This window comes from Nycticebus coucang, chromosome 18, assembly GCF_027406575.1.
Source record: "Nycticebus coucang isolate mNycCou1 chromosome 18, mNycCou1.pri, whole genome shotgun sequence".
In the NCBI taxonomy this organism is placed as follows: Eukaryota; Metazoa; Chordata; class Mammalia; order Primates; family Lorisidae; genus Nycticebus; species Nycticebus coucang.
In genome coordinates this window covers 51671677-51689708 of record NC_069797.1, presented here as the reverse complement: position 1 = coordinate 51689708, position 18032 = coordinate 51671677, and the positions used below count along the sequence as shown (strand labels likewise).

Sequence of the window (18032 nt, the reverse complement as noted above, 5' to 3'; positions counted from 1 at the left end):
GGGCATAGCACAGTTCCCGGAGCCGAGCCTAATCCCCCAACTGGGCAAACAGAAAGGTCACTGGCACATCATAGTGTTTATTGAAATAACTTGAGAACCACCTCCCCCTTCACATGCAGGTGGGCACCCACTAGAGCTCCTGACAGCTTCAAGGACATGGGTGCCTCCAACCTCCAACTGGCCCCTCCACCAGGTCCAGATGGTGCCAGTGTCCCCATATCTTGTTATCCCTCTGAAGCCCCTCTCCCAGCAAAGATGGCAGAGGGAAAGAAAGGGCTGAGTCCCAGGGCCAGTGCTCTGGCCACAAGCCACAGCCCCTGGGCAGGACTGAGGAAAGTCAGCATGCACTGGGTCCTGCCCACCACTACAGGCAGATGTGAAGAGGTGGAGGGAAGATTCTAATCAGAAACCCCTGGCCCATTGGTAACTCCGACCAGTGCTCCAGAAGCTGGGCTGGCTGCTGGCCAGCAATGCACCCAGAAAATCTCTACCCTGGACATTTCCTTAAAAGGACAGATGCAATCCCCAGGCTGCAGATAGACTCCACTCCACACCACCCCCAGGAGCTGCTCCAGCCCTCCTTTCCTCCCAGCAAACCCAAAGCCTGCAGCCTGTCTGCCAGTTCTGAAGCAGGGCAGCTGGGGTAGGGCTGATGAAGCCTTCCAATCTATCAACTGCCAGGTACCCCTGAATATGTTGCTTCTCTGCCTGGCTAGGGTGAGGAATCACTAGTTCAGCACCCCTAAGCCTTGGTGGGGTGGGGGGTGCCCTCATTCCCCACTAGCTCCCTAGTTTGCTCTGCCCCCAAAGAGGGAACAGCGGGAGAAGTGGATCCTGGCTTGGAGAATGGGTCAAAGACCACTACTTAATTGGGCCCCAAAAGGTGCTAACCTGTCATCTTGCCCACTGGGACCCACAGAACAGAAAAGGGGAAAGAGAGGAGGGGTGTCATTATCCCTTCCTTCTCCTAAAGTCCTTGCAAAGATCATGCTTATCCTGTGTTGCTTTTTCTGGTCTACTGAGGAGTTCATCTGGGAGTCTACCCTGAATGCTTCTTGCTGCAGTGCTCACTGGCCTCCCTGGGGAGCAGCATAGAGCTCCCCACCACACAGCCACCTCGGAGAGCTGGAGGGGAACAGCTCTGTCCACCTATTGCTTCTGAGATGCTCGGCCCATTTCTCTGAGCTCTGGGCTCAGGGCCTCTGGCAGGCAGACAGGCATCCTAGCTTACTTCCTCCGCCCCAGCCCCGCCCTGGCCTGAGGGCAGAGGGTTAGCCTGACCCAGGGTCCTCTGGGCTCCCAGACTTGCTTCAGCTCTGGCGTCTCTGGCTTCTCCCTTCATCCACCTCCTCCCCCAGGAACTCTGTGCTAAACAAGTCCTCAGAATGGGATTTATTACTGGGCCTCTTCCTGGATCTCTCTTTCTGGGGGCCCTAGATCCAGAGTGATGGGGTGAGAGAGGGCACGTCCCCCGTGAGAGTGTGGGCCCAGACCAGCTCAGGTGTGGCACCCATAGTGAGGCCTGTGCCCGCCGAGCCCGTGGCCACCCGTGCCTGGGCGCCAGCGCCTGCCTTGCCCTCTGTCCCCTAGCTCTTCTGGGCCTCCTGCTCCCGGCGCCGGAGCTTCTCCCGCTGCCTCGCAGCCTTCTCCTGGGCCTTACGCTCCTTCTCGGCAGCTGCCGCCAGCTCCTTCAGCTTCCGCTTCACTAGCGCCCGGTCATGCGAGTTGCTGAGCCCTAGGCTCTGGGGAGGAATCCAGGGGTAAGGGAGGAGTCCCCAGCCCAGTCCTGGTCTTCTGTCGCAGGTGTACTCTCTGTGGAGCCCCATGAATCCTCCCTGAAGAGAGGCCTCACCTCCCAAGCTTGACTGGCCAGCATCGTGGGGGGAGGAGAAGGGTAGGGCTTCCAGGCCCTTGACCCCTCCCCCAGGCCTTGGATCCTACCTTGGCATGACCTGTCCAGACTCCTAAGACCCAGAGACGGGGACAGACCTGCTTAAGGTCACATAGGTAGTCAGTGGTCAAGGGCCCTCCCTACTTCCAGAGACTTCCTGGGGGACTCTCCTCACCACTCTTTCCCCAAAACATCTCACCAGAGAGAAGATGGGCTAGGAACCTCCTGGGCAAGATCAGCAGCAAGATCCCTTCCTCCCTCCCCCATGACCCCTTGGAGACAGAATCAGGAGTTGATCAGGGAGACTCCTGGCTTCCCATAATAGTAGGAAACTCAAGAGTGTCAAAGGTCGGATGACAGTCCTAGAGAGCAAGGTCAGCCTGGAGGCTTGGACTGGAGCTTGAAAGTCAAACCAAAGTATTGAAGTATTAAGTCAACATGGGGGCCCACACTACACCACAGAAACTAGCCCAAGGGCCTTGCCTAGGGGTCAGAGGTCATGGCAGTGGCCACAGATGGAGTGAGAAAGTCAGCTGAGTAGGCTGGGCTGAAGGTCAAAATCAGGACGAGGGACTTCCCATCCTTGAAGTTTGCCTCAAGCTCCGGTCGGATCCCAGGCCTTCCACTTGGACCCACCTTCAGTTTGCTTCCATCCAGCTGTAGCAGCTGTGGCCCATCCACCTGTCGCGCAGCAAACTCCGCAGCATATTGCTCCAGGTTGAGGCTGTGCAGCCACTGGCCCACCTGCTGACTGGTCCAGTGGTGGACAGTGGGGAGGGGTTCATCTAGGAACTGGGGTGGAGACCAAAGTATGTCAGGGGGAGGCATGGCCGGTGACCTGAACACCTGGTAGAGTCAGAGGTCAGGGCTCCAGCAGGCCCCATGGGCCAACCTTGCTCACCTCATCCGAAGACTGGGACAGTGTATGATAGGGGTAAGAACATTTGGCCTCCTGCCGGGGCCCACTCGGGATCTTGGGGCTGCTGCTTGGGGGCGTGGAGTCATCACTCAGGGTGGATTCCTAGACAGGAAGGGGTGCTGAGGTAAGAGCTCACCCCCAAGCCAAAGGAGTTTTCCCCAGCCCACCACCCCAATCTGGATGGAGTTAAATCCTGGACTAGTTTCCAGGAGTTGCTCAGTGCCCCTTGTGCATGAGCCAGGAGCTCTTGTGTGGGGCATTAGGATCTGAGGCCTCTGGAAGGGCAGACAGCTGTCTGGAGGACGAGGGGCTAGAACTAGGCAGGATAGTTAGCAGAAATGGGGGAGGTCTCAAACCATGTGTTGCTTCCTACAGGCAGCCTTCTAGGATGTCCCCCAGGCTAGGTCAGGTGTCCCCGGTAAGTGCTGTTCACCTGGCCTCTAACACCCTAGGTTCGAAGTGCCTGGTTAGAGGCTTTTACCCTCACTGGACTATGAGCTCTCTGAGGCCCCAGGTTGTGTTTGTTCACCTGGGTATCCCCAGGACTTAGCACAAGGAAAGGAGTAGAGGGAAGAAAGAAGAAAATCCCAAGTCAGAGGGACTTTTTCTGCCCAAATTCCCCTCTTTCTCCTCTGCCCCAGCTCCGCAGAAGTTACAGAACCATAAAACAAGCATTGGGCTGGGAGTCACAAAACCTTGCAACTAAAGCTGTACAAGTCTGTGGGCAAGTCCCCTCTCTCTGGGCCTTCATTTGTTCATCTGTACAATGGGTACAATTGTGCCTGCTCTCCTCCCTAATTCACTGAGCCTGTGTGACAGTGAGCAGAAGCATGTGTTTGGAACTTTGTAAATTATAGAAGGCTGTCATAAGCAGATGCTCACTGTTGCTTGTTACTTAGTCTCACTTCTCTCACAGGGAACATTCAGAGAATTGGTTCGAGTCCTGTTTGTCTCCCCCAAGTCTTACCCTACCGAGAAGGCAGCCCAACTCCTAACTTGGGAGTAAGGTTAGAACCAACCCAGGCAGAAAAGCAGAATGGAGCAGAACTCAGGCTAGGTGAACAGTAGGAAAATCACAGTGTTCAGTGATGTGTGCTGAATAGATGAAGCTGTGAATGAATTGACAAATGAACTACTCAGAAAATGAATGAGTGAGCAAGTGAATGAATGAACTGAAAATGATTGAAGAAATGAATCACTGAGTGGCTCCATGGAAGAACCAATAGACTCCAGGAATGCCTGAATCCCAGCCCAAGCCAGGGTGAAGTAGGCCTCCATGGCACCTGAGTCTAGGGACGAGTATGGGGGCAAGAACGTCATGGACTTACCTGGGAAGCTGACTTCTTAGGGCTGAAGCCCTCATGTTTAGGAGAGCAGGCAGGGGATGTGGTGCTGCCTGAGGATGCTGAGCCTTTGCCGCTGTCTGTGAACCAGGAAAAGGGCAGGAACGGGGAGCCCCCTGACCTGCCAGACCCCTCCACTGACTCCCTGCAGAAAGAGCATCCAGCATGGGTGTGTGCACAGAGGGGTGGGCTGGGCCCTTAGGTGCCATGGAGCCCTGTGGGCACCTCCTACCTGCTGCCCATGGACAAACGGTTGCTGCCCTTCTCTTTCCGGCTCTTGCCAGTGGATGCCCTGCGCAAGGTGACCCTGTGGGGAGGGCAGGGGTGAATTGGGCAGGGCTGCACTGTGCCACCGCTCACCACAACATCTCCAAGCCCTGCGTATGGTCCTGCTTCCCGCTCACCCCAGGTCCAGGAACTTTCGGCGAGTCTTCTTATCCAGGCCAATGGTGGGGCTGGCAGGCTCAGGAGGGCTGGCATCCCGGCTGTCATCTTTCAGGGGAGGGGAAGGAAGGAGATAGCCATGCGGTGGCTTGCCTGCCTCCTTCATCAATGCGGGTAACTTAGAATCAAGCAACCTGGCTCTGGAGCCCTCTGCTAGCTGTGTGAGCTGGGACAAGTCATTTTATTTCTCTTGGCTTCCTTTCAAATATGGGAATAATACCACCTGTCTATTTCATGGCACCTAACAGGATGCCTATGAAAGCCCTTTACAAACTACAAAGGACTCCAAGAAGTTAGAGGCCACTGCTATTTACTCTTAATTTTATCCTGTTCAACTTCTAACCAGCCTTCCGATCCTGGCTCAAATGTCCCTTCCTCAGAGAAGCCTTCCAGGATTCTCCCAGCTACGTGAGGCATCCTGATAGGAGCTGTCCTGCTGCCACTGTGCAGATTACTGGCATCACGTTTATCATGGTTTGTAACCACACAGTTAAAGGATGATCTAATTGTCTCCCCTCAACTACAGCCCCATGAGGGCAAGGACTGTATCTGTTCACTTGGATGTCCCAGAGCCCAATAGTGTCTGGCGCAAAGTTGGCTCTGGGTAAATGAGTGAGCGGCGGCGCTCACTCCGCACCCGCACCTCCACAAGACCCCTGCCACGTCCCACCAGCTCTTCCAGGGACAAGGCCGCCGCCTCCTTCACTCACCTTCGCTGTGCGGCTCCGCCCGCAGGTGGCGGCGCAGGAAGCAGGGCGAGCTGTCGGAGGAAGGCGCGGAGCGCGGTGGTGACTTGGAGGCTGCCGCCAGGCCTTCGTGGGAGGCAGCGTTATGCAGAGGCCGGTAGCGTGTGAGCGGCGAGGGCGGTGCCTCGTCCTCGTCCTGGCTGCGCCTCAATCCCGGAGGCTCCAGGCAGAAAGAGCCCCCGGCTGGGGAACCTGGGCCTGAGTGCAAAGGCGAGCGCAGCCGGTGCAGGGGGCTCCCGCAGCCGTCGGTCACCTGGGGAAGAGGCCAGCCGCTCACCTAGAATCCTCCCCCTCTAAGGGGCTGGGAGACCCTTTCACCCTGTAAACTGTGGGTCCCCGGGTGAGGAGCTCGGATTTCTGGGTCCTTCTGGGCCTGGAGGGAGGATTTCCTCGTGTGTGCCAGCCTGCAGAGGAGTGCCAGGTGGGAGCTCTGAGTCACATAGGGTGAGGGTGAATTCCACCTCCTTCACTTACTGTGACTTTATTACAGGACCTCTCAGGGCCTCAGTTTCCTCATCAGTAAGATGAGGATAATAATATATTCTTCTAATGGACGGAATGAACCAGCTGCAGCTAAGTCTGGGGGGTGGCTTCGCTGGAAGAGCAGTTTGGAGGGATTATCTCCAGGGGCAAGAAGGGTAGGTGGGTGTACGGGTGTTTGCACAGCTTGCCCCAACCTTGCCTCCGGGCCCATCAGAGCCTTCACCATCTTCAGCAGAACTGGCACTGTCCCGAAGCCTGGAGCGGGATGGTCGGTGTCGCCTGCCCTTGGCCAGCAGCTGGGCCCGGGCCTTGTGTAAACTGCTGTCCAGTCTGGCGGTCTCTGGCACGGCCAAGTCCAGGTCTGTAAATCAGGGGAAAGGGGAGCAGACCAGAAACATGAGACATGGCCAGCGCAGATGGCAACCACCTGTGTTGACACCCCAGATATTCAACCTGCATTTCTGAGTGCCAGACCCTGGGAGCAGAGCCAGATGAAAAACAGGGTCTCAGGTGGGGTGGTGGTAGGCAGATGTCCCAGCACATCCATGTAGCACAGTGTGATGAACGCTTCTGTATACAGAGGAGGACTGGATAGGACAGCCCTGTTTGGAGGACTCAGAGGAGGAAAACCAAAGCTGGGCCATAGGGTCTAGGTAGGAGTTTACAAGAGATAAGGTTGGGCTGGGGGCAGTGGCTCATACCAGTAATCCTAGCACTCTGGGAGGCTGAGGCAGGAGGATCACTTGAGCTCAGGAGTTCAAAAATGTACTAAAAATAGGAAAACTAGCCAGGTGTGGTGGCAGGTGCCTGTAGTCCCAGTTACTTGGGGGGGCTGAGAGTCTGAGGTTGCTGTGAGCTAGGCTGAGGTCATGGCACTCTAGCCTGGGTGGCAGAGACAGACTGTCTCAAAAGAAAAAAAAGAGGTTGGCAAAACTGGTCTATTTCATGCTAGGAAGTAGGAAAGCAAGGGGTGGCACCTCCAGAGACAGTTGCACGGTGGCTTTATGGAGAGATGGATGAAAGGATGAAGCTGGAGAGATCATAGCCATAACAGTTATTTAAGAAGCACCTGCTACGCAGTAATGTACATACATCATCTCTTATTCTAAACAACCTGGTGGGATTGGAACAGCTACTATGCACATTTTATAGCCGAGTAAATTGATGCTTTGAGAGCCTAAGTCACTTGACTAAAGCCACCAGCTAGCAATGGTCTAGGATTTGAGACTGGCTAGTCTGGCTTCAGTGACTGGTCCTATTAGGGACACTGGTTTGCTGTGCCACACTCGGGGTGGCACTCAGAGATAGCACTGCTGAGCATCTGGAAGGCTCACAGTTGAAGAGGAGGAGAGGGACCCCCACAAGCCAGTGGCAGTGGTAGGAAGGAAAGCCCCATAGTCCCTTGAAGCCTGTCTTTCCTGTCCTGGAGTCCATGACTCAGTACTGGGTCCTGCATGAGGACATGGCGGAAGAGCAGGCAAAGTCAGCAGGTCATGCAGAAAAACCCTCATTGCTCACAGCTTCCTTTTGTGTGCTCTACCAGGAATGAGTCCTCACTTTGTTCTGGCCCTGAACTTGGCACTGGGATCTCCAAACAGAAATGAGTCTTCCCAGGCCTCAGGATGGGACAAGACCCATCTTCTCCACTCCCCCTTCCATGGTCTCAGGGACCTCATTCCATCACACACACACACACACACTGCCTGGCCTGCTGTTCTCTCGTCGGCAGACATCCCCTAAGCCACCCCAGTTGCTCTCTTGCCTTCAACCATCACCTATGTCTACCTTCTAGTCCTGACCCATCCCTGAATTCCAAGCCCAGCACTCAAGCACCCGCCTGGGAGCTTCCTATACCAAAGGCCACTAGACACCTCAAGTTCAGCCCAGCAAAATGAAATTATCGCCTTGCCTCAAACAGACTTCTGCTTTCTTTCCTGACTCAGTGAAAGGCCCTCTTGTCACCAAGTCAGACAGCTCCAAGCTATTCATCTCCCTAGCACAGACCCAGTTGGTAATTCGTGTGTTCCACTGAATTGACACCTCCATTTAGATGTCCACTAGATGTGTTCAATTTCCATGCTCCAAGTGAACGCCTGACCTCTTTCATGGCTCCAGCTTCTCCTCCCAGTCCCCACTTCTTGACAGAAAGCAGCTGCAGTCATTCTGGACTTCTTTCCCTCCCATCCTGCAAACCAATTCATCTACAATTCCTGTTAGTTCTACTTTCAAAATATATCTAGACATACTGAAATATTTATGGTGAAGTAATATGATGTTCTGGATTAGGTTCAAACTAATCCAGAGCAATAGGGATAGAGAGTGGAAGGGGATATATGTGACACAAGACTGGCCCAAACTTGACCACTGTTGAGGTTGAGTGACACGGACACAACCATATGATAGACAGTGCATTGCACTATTCTCTCTACTTCTGAACACGTTTGAGATTTTCTGCAAAACTTTGTTCGTGAGTGTGCGTGTATGGACAAGTGGAGAGGGAGCATTCAGCCTCTCTGGCCATGGTCACCACCACCTCTTGCCTTGATTATTATAAAAAGCCTCCCTCCCCCCTGGTTGTTCTTCCTCATCCCAATCCCATTTACAGCCTATTTTCAACACAGCAACCAGAGTGATCCTAATAAAACATGTCAGCTTGTGTCACTCCTCTGCTCAGAACCCTCTGGCAACTTCCATTTCCTGCAGTGCAAGAGCCAAAGATCTCCCAGTGGCCTTCCAGACTTAGGCCATGCTTCCTCACCTCTTTGGGCTCTACTTCTACCCCTCCACTCCAGCCACCTGGCCCCTGCCTTATCATTACACAAGCCTAGCCTTCTGCCAGCTCCCTGCAAGGCTCTTGCCACAGATTCCTGCATGGTCCTCTCCTTCACCTCCTTCAAGTCTTTGCTTAAATGCTTTCTCTCTGTGAGGCCCTTCCCCAGCACGCCCCCGACATACACATTCCAAAACCCCATTCTTATTTTTTCCTATATCCCTGATCACTCTCTAGCATACAATATATTCTGCTTATTTAGTTTATTGTCTCTCCCCACCCATTAGAATGTCAGCTCCACGAGGACAAGTTTTTCTCTGTTTTGTTCACTGCTCTACCATGGGCATAGAATAGTGCCTGGCAGATGGTAGGTGCTTAGTAAATGCTACTTTAAAGAAAGAGCGGAGTTCAGTTGACTGGCCTTCCTCATACCCGTGGCACCTGGCCTCTCCTATCCCACCACCAGCTGCACCCCCCTCCCAGCCCCTGCCATCCCCAAATATGTATCCATCCAACCTTCAGTCTCTGCTTCTGGTCTGGCTCCCTCCCCACACCTTCCACTCAACCAGAAGAAACCTTCTTTCTTTTTTTATTTTCTGCAGTTTTTGGCCGGGTCTGGGTTTGAACTCACCACCTCTGGTATATGGGGCCAGCGCCCTACTCCTTTAGCCACAGGCGCCGCCCCAGAAGAAACTTTCTAAAACATATTTCAGACCATTCCTGTTCTCTATGGCTTTTGAAAGTCTTTGAGGAGGGGGTGGGGGTTCCCCAAAGCCACCAATGTAGCCCATGCTCCTTAGCCTCCATTCAAGGACTGAAGGGGTCGCAGTTCACCCTTTCTTTCTTTTTTTTTTTTTTCTGAGACAGAGCCTCAAGCTGTCGCCCTGGGTAGAGTGCTGTGGCATTACAGCTCACAGCAACCTCCAACTCCTGGGCCTCAAGCGATTCTCCTGTCTCAGCCTCCCAAGTAGCTGGGATTACAGGCACCTGCCACAACGCCCCGCTATTTTTTGCTTGCAGCTGTCATTGTTGTTTGGCGGGCCCGGGCTGGATTCGGACCCACCAGCTCAGGTGTATGTGGCTGGCGCCTTAGCAGCTTGAGCCACAGGCGCCAAGCCAGTTCACCCTTTCTGGGATTCCCAGATTCTTCCTCTTACATGCTCCTTGGTTAAGAGCACAGGGCTCTGGAGCCATGTGACTCAGGCTGAATCCAGTTCTACCACTTCTTGGCTGGGCGACCCTTAGCAAGTTACTTCTTTTTTTTTGGCCAGGGCTGGGTTTGAACCCGCAACCTCCAGCATATGGGGCTGGCGCCCTACCCTCTGAGATACAGGTACCACCCTCTTTTTTTTTTTTTTTTAGAGACAGAGTCTCACTTTGTCACCCTCAGTAGAGTGCTATAGCATCACAGCTCACAGCAATCTCAAACTTTTGGGCTCAAATGATTCTGTTCACTCAGCCGCCCCAGGCAAGCCATAATGTCTGGCTATTTTTTAGAGATGGTGTCTTGCTCTTGCTGAGGCTGGTCTAGATCCCATGAGCTCAGGCAACCCACTGGCTTTGGCCTCCCAAGTGCTAGGATTATAGGTATGAGCCACCGCACAAGTTACCTCCATGTAAGTGTCAGCTTCCTCATCTGTTAAATGGATCTATAATAGCAGTACCTTCCTTATAGGATTGCTGTGTACATTAAATAAGATAATCCATATAAAATGTTTCACTGTAATGTGTGCAACTGAAGAAGTGCTTGGCAGGCACTGGCTGTTCACGGTGTTAGCAGGGATAATACCGAGTTGCTTATACTGGCACTTGCATGTGCCCTGGCGCCTGTACCTCCGCTACCTCTGCCTCACCCCAGCCCTGTGCTCATGCTACTCTCTCTGCTCCACTCTCTGCCCCTCCTCTACCTGGCTGATCAGCTCTGACACATCTCTCTCACACACGCACAGCCGCACCTCCTTCAGGCCTCAGCACTGTTTGGTTATGGTCACTGGCCACTGTATGGTCTGCTGTATGAGTGGCTCCCCATGCTGGCCTGCACAACGCACTATCCACTGTGCATCATGAGAAATGCATTATAGAAGGAACAAGCATTTTCTAAGGAGAAAGAAAGGTGCACAAGAGCCTGGTGCATCCCTGGCAAGATGTTCAGTGAGTGCCGAAACAAAGTCACACTTCCAGGGGCCCAATGCGTGCTTTAGTGGAGACATACACAGGTGCCAGCAAGGGTCACCTACGAGCCCATGTTCCATCACGGCCTGCATTTCAATCCTCTGCACAGCACACCTCACCATCAAATATATTTCTTGTTTATTATGTGTGTTTTTTCGTCTGTACCTCCACCTATCTCTGTATGAGAATTCAAGTTCTCTGAAGGCAGTGACTTTGGCCAGAGCCCAGATCACAGCCTGCACATACTCTATAAATTAGAGTACTTGTGGAATGGATGAAGGGACAGGGTGAGATTGAGGGTTTCTACTTTAGCTCAGGTAGCCAGGCTAAGGTCTGGTGACAAAAAAGAGCCCAGGTTGTAGGTAGAGCAAAAGGTTCCTTGGCTGGGTGTGGTGGCTCACTCCCAGCACTCTGGGAAACTGAAGTGGAGGATCCTTTAAGCTCAGGAGTTCTAGTTCAGCCTGCAGAAGAGTGATCAGTCCCTTGCCTCCCTGCACACTGCTCCCCACCCAAACCCTTCCTGTTTTCGTAGAAGACCCTGTCTCGACTCTAGGAAAAATAAAAAAAATTAACCAGGTATTGTGGCAGGTGTCTGTAGTCCCAGCTACTCTGGAGGCTGAGGTAGGAGGATTCTTTGAACCTAAGAGTTTGAGGTTGCTGTGAACTAGGCTGCTGCCATGGCACTCTAGCCTAGGGCAACAGAGTGAGACTCCATCTAAAAAAAAAAGTTTTCTAAGGAGAAGGAAAGGTACAGGCTGAAAGTGCCTGAGGGGCAACCAGGGACAGTACAGCCTGCAAGGGTTGGAGGAACAGTGGACACAGAGGCTACTGCAGTTTCCCAGGGTATGGTTGGCAGCTTGGAGAGGAGAGGATTGTCAACAGGACTGCGATCTTGGTCCCCAGGCTTAACTCCACTCCTCTGGTCCCTTAGCAGTCCCTGCTTAGAAACTGTTGATGTTTCCAGCCCCTGGGGCTGTGCTGGGGGAGGGAGACCTCTGGTCCCACCCCCCTGACACAGAATCTCAAGGTACTGCTTGGAAGCAGCAGGGATTGAGAACTGAAGCACAGAAAAATAACAGCTAATCCTTATTGAGCTCTTACTGTGGTAGGCACTGTTCTAAGTGCTTTACAATTATTAGCTCATTTGAAGTTTCCCCCTATAGGAAGGGACTCCAGGAATCCCCAGGGTGACCTTAATTTCCCCAAGAGCATAGAGCTGGTGAAGACTGGGCCACAGTTGCAGACAGGCAGTCTGGCTCTGCCTGTCTGGCTCCACTGGTTACCACCAGGCATGCTACACCCTCTCTGAAGCAGAGATAGGAATGACTTTTGACTCCAACTTCTCATTTTATGGGTGGGAAACTGAGGCTCAGGGAGAAAATGTTTGACCAAGTATATAGATGGAGTTAGGAATCCAAGTCTGGATTGGGGAGGGGACAGAAGCCTACAAGTCTCCTGGCTCCCAGGCCAGTGCTCTTGAATCCTCTACCCTTGTGGCTCCCCCAGCTGGTGCCCTGCCATCCTGTGCCGGGGGAAGGGCCCTGTGCACCTGACTCTGGGCCACATCATACTGTAGTCATCCTGCATTGGAGAGTCTGGGGGGCGTGTAGAGGGACTCCTAAGAGGCTGGGAAAGTTTTTTTTTTGTTTTTTTTTTGGTTTTTGTCCGGGGCTAGGTTTGAACCCGCCACCTCCACATATGGGACCGGCGCCTTACTCCTTGAGCCACAGGCACTGCCCAAGGCTGGGAAGTTTTGAGGCAAGGTGAAGCCAGCCTCTCCAAGGTTCCGCTCAAGCTTCTCCCATCTCTTGCCCTTACTCTGCTCCCTTCCTCATCCTCCTCCCCCACCCCTCTCCCTGCTTCTCCCTCCTTCTCTCTCTCCCAGCCTCGGGCAGTGGGAAGTCATGAATATTTAACTACCTTTCCATCTGGAAGCACAGGGCCCAGCTACCTCAGCAGTGAGGAAAACAGGAGGGGTTTGGGTGGGGAGCCGAGTACAGGGAGGCAGGAGGAACTCATCCTGGAAGGCCTTGCTTGGGCCAGGCCTGGATGGGAACAGAGACTCAGCCCCTGAGGCCCTGAGACAGCCTGGAGAGACTGGGTGGGAAGCCAGGAGGCAGCAGTCCCAAGGGGCAGTGGCAAGGCAGGGGGAGAGAGGGAAGAAGGGAGAGATGGAGAAAAGGCAGGGTAGGAGGAGCTGGGAGCCCCTGGAGGCTGCAGGTGACTTCCTATCTGTCTCTGCCTCTCTCTCCAAGTTCTTTTGCTCAATGACTCTTCCTCATCTTCTCCCCAATCCAGCTGAGAAACAGTCTTGCCACTCCAGTGCATGCTGGGAACACCACCCAGCTTGGGGGTGGGGGTTCTCTTTCTCCAATCCTCACAGCAGAAGACTACAGGGGCAAATGATGGGACAGGTGGTGTGCATGCACCCCAGTGTGAACTGAAGAGGTTGGCATGCACACCAGTATGAATGGGCCTCCGGGAGTATAGAGGCTATGTGTGTGTCATACATTTGATTTCGGTGCACATCTGTACAGGGTGAGGCCCCCTGCACTTATTTATTGATGTAACTCATATGTCATCTGTGCTAAAGTGTATAGGTATGCAGCACAGTGACTAAGAGCAGGATGTCAGACATTCTGGGGTTCTAGTCCCACTACCACTAACTAGTCTCTCTACCACTAACTTGCCATGTGATCATTAAAGTGAGTCACTTCAGCACTCCACACCTTACGCTCATGTATAAATGGCCTTACTTCTTAACCTTGTTATGAGGATTAAATAATACAGTATATCTGAGATGGGGATGCTTAAGTCTAGAAACTGGCATTTAATGAGCACTTAATAAAAAGGAGAAGAGAGGAGACCCTTATTGTTGCTGTTGTAACTGGCACATCCACTAAGACAGTGGTGACAAAAAAGCCACCACCACCACACACACATACATTGAAGCCCCCAAGGACCACCCTATCCCCCTCAATGCTTAGTAGCTGAGGAAGGAAGTGCTCTACAGCTGTATCTATTGACTAGAGATAGAGCTACACAAAACTTACCAAAAACCTCATCCATGGGTTCTCGGAGTTTTGAAGAAGCCATGACTCAAGGGAGCTGGAGAAGACAAGTGGGGAAAGAGAAAAAGAGATTCTGGATAAGAATATGAGGTTGAAGCTGGTGCAGTGGCTCACACCTGTAATCCTAGCACTCTGGGAGACTGAGGCAGGAGAGTCACTTGAATTCAGGAGTTCGAGACCAGCCTGAGCAAGAACAAGACTCCAGGGCGGCGCCTGTGGCTCAGTGAGTAGGGCGCCGGCCCCATATGCCGAGGGTGGCGGGTTCAAACCCAGCCCAGGCCAAACTGCAACAAAAAAATAGCTGGGCATTGTGGCGGGCACCTGTAGTCCCAGCTGCTCGGGAGGCTGAGGCAAGAGAATCGCGTAAGCCCAAGAGTTAGAGGTTGCTGTGAGCCGTGTGACGCCACGGCACTCTACCAAGGGCAGTACAGGGAGACTCTGTCTCTACAAAAAAAAAACAAGACTCCGGTCTCTACTAAAGATAGAAAAGTCAGCCGGGGTTGTGACAGGTGCCTGTAGTCCCAGCTACTCAGGATTGCTTAAGTCCAGGAGTTTAAGATTGCTGTGAGCTAGGCCACTCTACCTAGAGTGACAGAGTGAGACTGTCTCCAAAAAAAAAAAAGTTGAGTCATAGGAGTCATAGGAGGTGCTAATGGCTGCCTGCTCCTGGCCTGCTAGCCCCTCACCTTCCCTTGGAACTCTTCCTCTAGCCCCTGGGAAGAGAAGCCATGTGAATCATGACCCAGACCGTAGGCATTGAGGCAGAAGGAAGGGGCAGAAGCGAATCCAGGCATAACCCTAACCCTAACCTTGTGGTCACAGTCCAAGCTGATTTGTTGTGTGACTAAATATGGGTCACTGAACTTCTCCCTGTCACTGTCTTGTGTCTTTCCATCATTTTGTACCCTAGAAGCCTTCAATTATCATTAACTGTCCAACAACAAATCTGATGGGAGAGTGCCTATCTTTAGAGTCCTTAGTCTGATGGAAGAATACATAGCCCCTCTCTTCTCAGTGAGTTTCCCCACTCCCTGCATCTGATGGGGAGCGGAAAAGACACATTTAGAGAATCAGTGAAATGTGAAAAATTCCCCATTTCCTAGTGGTTGGAGAAGGATGGACTTAGAAATTATGTGGACAAATAGTACCTAAGATAGGTTTCTGGAGGAGATGGCAGCTGGGTCCTAGTCAGATAAGGCTTTGCAATTAAATGAGGAAAATTGGTTCATTCTTAGGGGCAGCCTGCCATCCCATCTGGTCCCTCATACAGGAAGAAAGGTTCTAGATCCTTGCTACTAGCTTCCAGAGTTCAAGAATAGCAGAAGGTTCTTGGAGGGCCCACTCCCTGACCCCTCTTACCCCTCATTTCCTGCTTTCAGCTCCAGGCATTTATGGAGTCTAGGGGTGGAGATGATTTAAGATGCTTTTCCTGGTCTAGCCTCCCAAATAGCTAGACTACAGGCACATGCCACCATGCCTGGTTAATTTTTAAAAATGTTCTATAATGATAGAGTTTTGCTATGTTGCCCAAGCTGGTCTCAAACCCCTGGCCCCAAGAGATCCTCCCGCTTTGGTCTCCCAAAGTGCTGGAAGTACTGGGATTATGGGCATGAGACATTACACCTGGCCCCCATTGGTTCTTTATGCAAAGCTCCTGTCCAGGGCCCAAACCCTCTTTCTTTCAGGCATCCTCTGGGCTTTCCAGCTCACATACTCAGTCTCAATCCATCCTGATTCAGCATAAACTGTTTTCTTTCCCGCTCTTCCCACCCTTCAAAAACTAACTTCCTGGCGTATGTATGGAGGACCCTCCCTACAAGGTCCCATAGGGAACTCTAGGGAAGTAGGCTTATCCAGGGGGATCACCAGGGCCTCTTCCACACAATTCTTTCCTTCCAAAACTGAGCTTTGGAAAATTAGAGACCAATCCCCACCTCCCACTCCTATACACACACACACATACACACTCAACACTCACACTCAGACACACACATTCAATCAGGTAGCTTGCACAGGGGTGAAGAACCTGTTCCTCTGGACACCTGTCTGAACTCTGGAGTCACCAGACCATCCCTTCCCCAAAGGCCTTCAGGGGAGCACTGATGACTTTTTGACCCTTCCAAGGCAAAGAGGGAGGCCGGTGAACTCACAGGACTGGATTGAAGGAGAAAGAGAAAGAAAGGGTGCCTGAGCCCTGGAGAAGGTATAGAGTGGGGAGTAGGAACAGAAGAGAGAGCTGCACACACAGGTTGGCAGGGCTGCTGAGCAGAAAGGGCAAGAAAGGGATCAGACAGAGGGGGCCAGGAAAGCAGCAGAGGAGACAGAAGACTCCCATGGCCCTGAGTGAGGCCCCAAGGGTGGAGTTCAAGAAGAGCAGGGCAAGCCAGAGCAGGGGAGACCTGGAAAAGGAGAAAGAAATCAAGACAGAAGTGCAGGAAAGGGAAAGGCCAGGAAGGGATGGACGGGAAAAGAGACTGGGGGTGGGGAGGTAGTTGTGGAGCTAAAGCAGCGATGCCCCCTTCCCTCAGGGCCAGCCTTCCTCTGGCACCAGACGTGGGGCAGTCTGCGGGAGTGAGGCGCCCCCTCAAAGCACCTGGAGATGGGGTGAGGATAGGGGACAGGGCACCTACTCCACTCCCGGGGCCCCTTTTCCCAATCACAGCCCAGTAGCTAGTTTCTCTCCATCAGTCCAACTCCGCCCCGAGCAAGAAAGAGTTAAGTCCTCTCCCCCCTTCCCCCACAGCAGCTTTTTATTAATTTCTCCGGGCATCCTGCGGGAGGGAGGGGATTAGGGACACCAATCCTATCTCCGCCCCCTGCCCCCTCCCCTGAGAGCCCAGCACCCCAGTGCCGGGTGGTCCCCCTAGGGATAGGAGAAGAAAGGCCCAAGTCCGTTGGCCCCACCAACCCCACTCGGGGTCCCACCGCAAGCCCGAGTGGCCCCCAGCCCTGCTTCCCGGTCCACTCCAGGGGGCCTGGCCCCTCACCTCCAGCCTCGGTCATCTTCAGTGTCCGGCGCCCCCGGAACCCCTCAGGCCCATGGTGCTCGAGGCGGGGGCCGGGCGGGAGAGGGGCGGAGGCACGGTCACCCCGGCCGCGGGGGGCTCCGGGCTGGCTCCAGCTGCTCCATCCCGGGGGGGTCGGATAGGGGTCGGCGGGGAGGGTCGGGGAGCCGAAGGGAAAGGAGGGCGGGGGGGAGGGTGTGAAGAGAGGGAGAAGGTTTGCTGGAGGCAGGAGGCGCGGGCGGGGCTGGACGGGGAGACCTGACGGGAGGATGCTCCGTGTGTGCGTGCGTGTGCGTGTGCGCGCGTGTGTGTGTGTGTGTGTGTGTGTGTGTGTGTGTGTGAGAGAGAGAGAGAGAGAGAGAAGAGCGGGAGAGAGGAGCGCCACCTTCCGCCCCGCCCCGCCCCCGCCCTCCAGGCCTGGCCGGACGCGGGGCCCCCAGCCGGGCTGGCAGACTCGCGCAGCGTCGCGTCAGCTGGGGTCCGCGGCGGTCCCCGAGAGAAGGGCAAGGCAGGGGGCGCGTGGCGGGCGCCCGGAGACAAAGAGCAGGAGGGAAGGAGGGAGGGGCGGAGGCGGCGGGAGGACGCAGGGGGAGGAGGCGGCCGGCGCGGCACCCGGCCGGGGGATCCTAGTTGTCGCTACTTCTCTGCCCGCGGATACGCAGAGCACCCGAGTTGGAGCGGGTGGGAGCGACTGGGGAGACGGCGCCGCCTTGGGACCCGTGGGACTTCCTTCTGCCCTGCCAGGCCTGTGACAGCTCTTGATTCATTCATTCATTCCACAAACGTCCACCGAACAGCCGGGGTTCCCAGGCTGGAGGGGCTCGCTGTGTGCTCAGGAGCACAAATGAGTGGGGACGCCCTCACCAGCCCGGTGCTACGGGCCGGTTCACAGAGGACACTTCAGCGTGGGCAGAGAAGGCGCACCTGAGGACGCCTGGCCTGCCAGAGGCCTGGTGAGGCAGGGGTAGAGTGGGCAGGGAGGATTTGTTTGGGGTGGGGTGATGTGTTGGCGACCCCTGCAGGCCAGGGTAGGGGGAAGTGCCAGAGGGGCATGAGGGTGGATGGGCAAGAGGAGAAGAGAGAAGGGGCGGGGGTGTGGCTTGCACTTTATTCTACTAGCCACGGGGGAGGGGGAGGTAATGGAGGAGGAAGGGACTCAGATTTGCATTTAGGAAGCTCCCTGGCTCT

The 18032-nt window shown here is 54.1% G+C and overlaps 1 protein-coding gene across 2 annotated transcripts; it reads right to left on the bottom strand.

Annotated features, from left to right (window-relative positions):
• Nucleotides 1-57: 57 nt before the first annotated feature.
• SAMD14 (sterile alpha motif domain containing 14) lies at nucleotides 58-17467 on the bottom strand. Of its 2 annotated transcripts, XM_053570657.1 has the most exons (10): nucleotides 16827-17467; nucleotides 13822-13876; nucleotides 6021-6187; nucleotides 5308-5596; nucleotides 4558-4645; nucleotides 4386-4460; nucleotides 4139-4298; nucleotides 2793-2912; nucleotides 2528-2683; nucleotides 58-1742 (listed from the first exon to the last, which is right to left on the bottom strand). In XM_053570657.1, the coding sequence occupies exons 2-10, from the start codon at nucleotides 13862-13864 to the stop codon at nucleotides 1587-1589; spliced, it is 1254 nt and encodes a 417-aa protein (XP_053426632.1). In that variant the 5' UTR covers nucleotides 13865-13876; nucleotides 16827-17467; the 3' UTR covers nucleotides 58-1586. The 2 variants fall into 2 exon arrangements, with proteins under 2 accessions (XP_053426632.1, XP_053426633.1); XM_053570658.1 differs by lacking the exon at nucleotides 13822-13876.
• Between the last annotated feature and the right edge of the window lie 565 nt (nucleotides 17468-18032).

Excerpts from the sequence above, each read along its gene's own strand:
- SAMD14 (XM_053570657.1), bottom strand. The coding sequence starts at position 13,864 with ATGGCTTCTTCAAAACTCCGAGAACCCATGGATGAGGTTTTTG. Across the intron at positions 5,597-6,020 it reads CTGATGGGCCCGGAGGCAAG|GTGACCGACGGCTGCGGGAG; the intron begins GTTGGGGCAAGC and ends CCTCTTCCCCAG. Across the intron at positions 4,299-4,385 it reads CGTTTGTCCATGGGCAGCAG|GGAGTCAGTGGAGGGGTCTG; the intron begins GTAGGAGGTGCC and ends CTCTTTCTGCAG.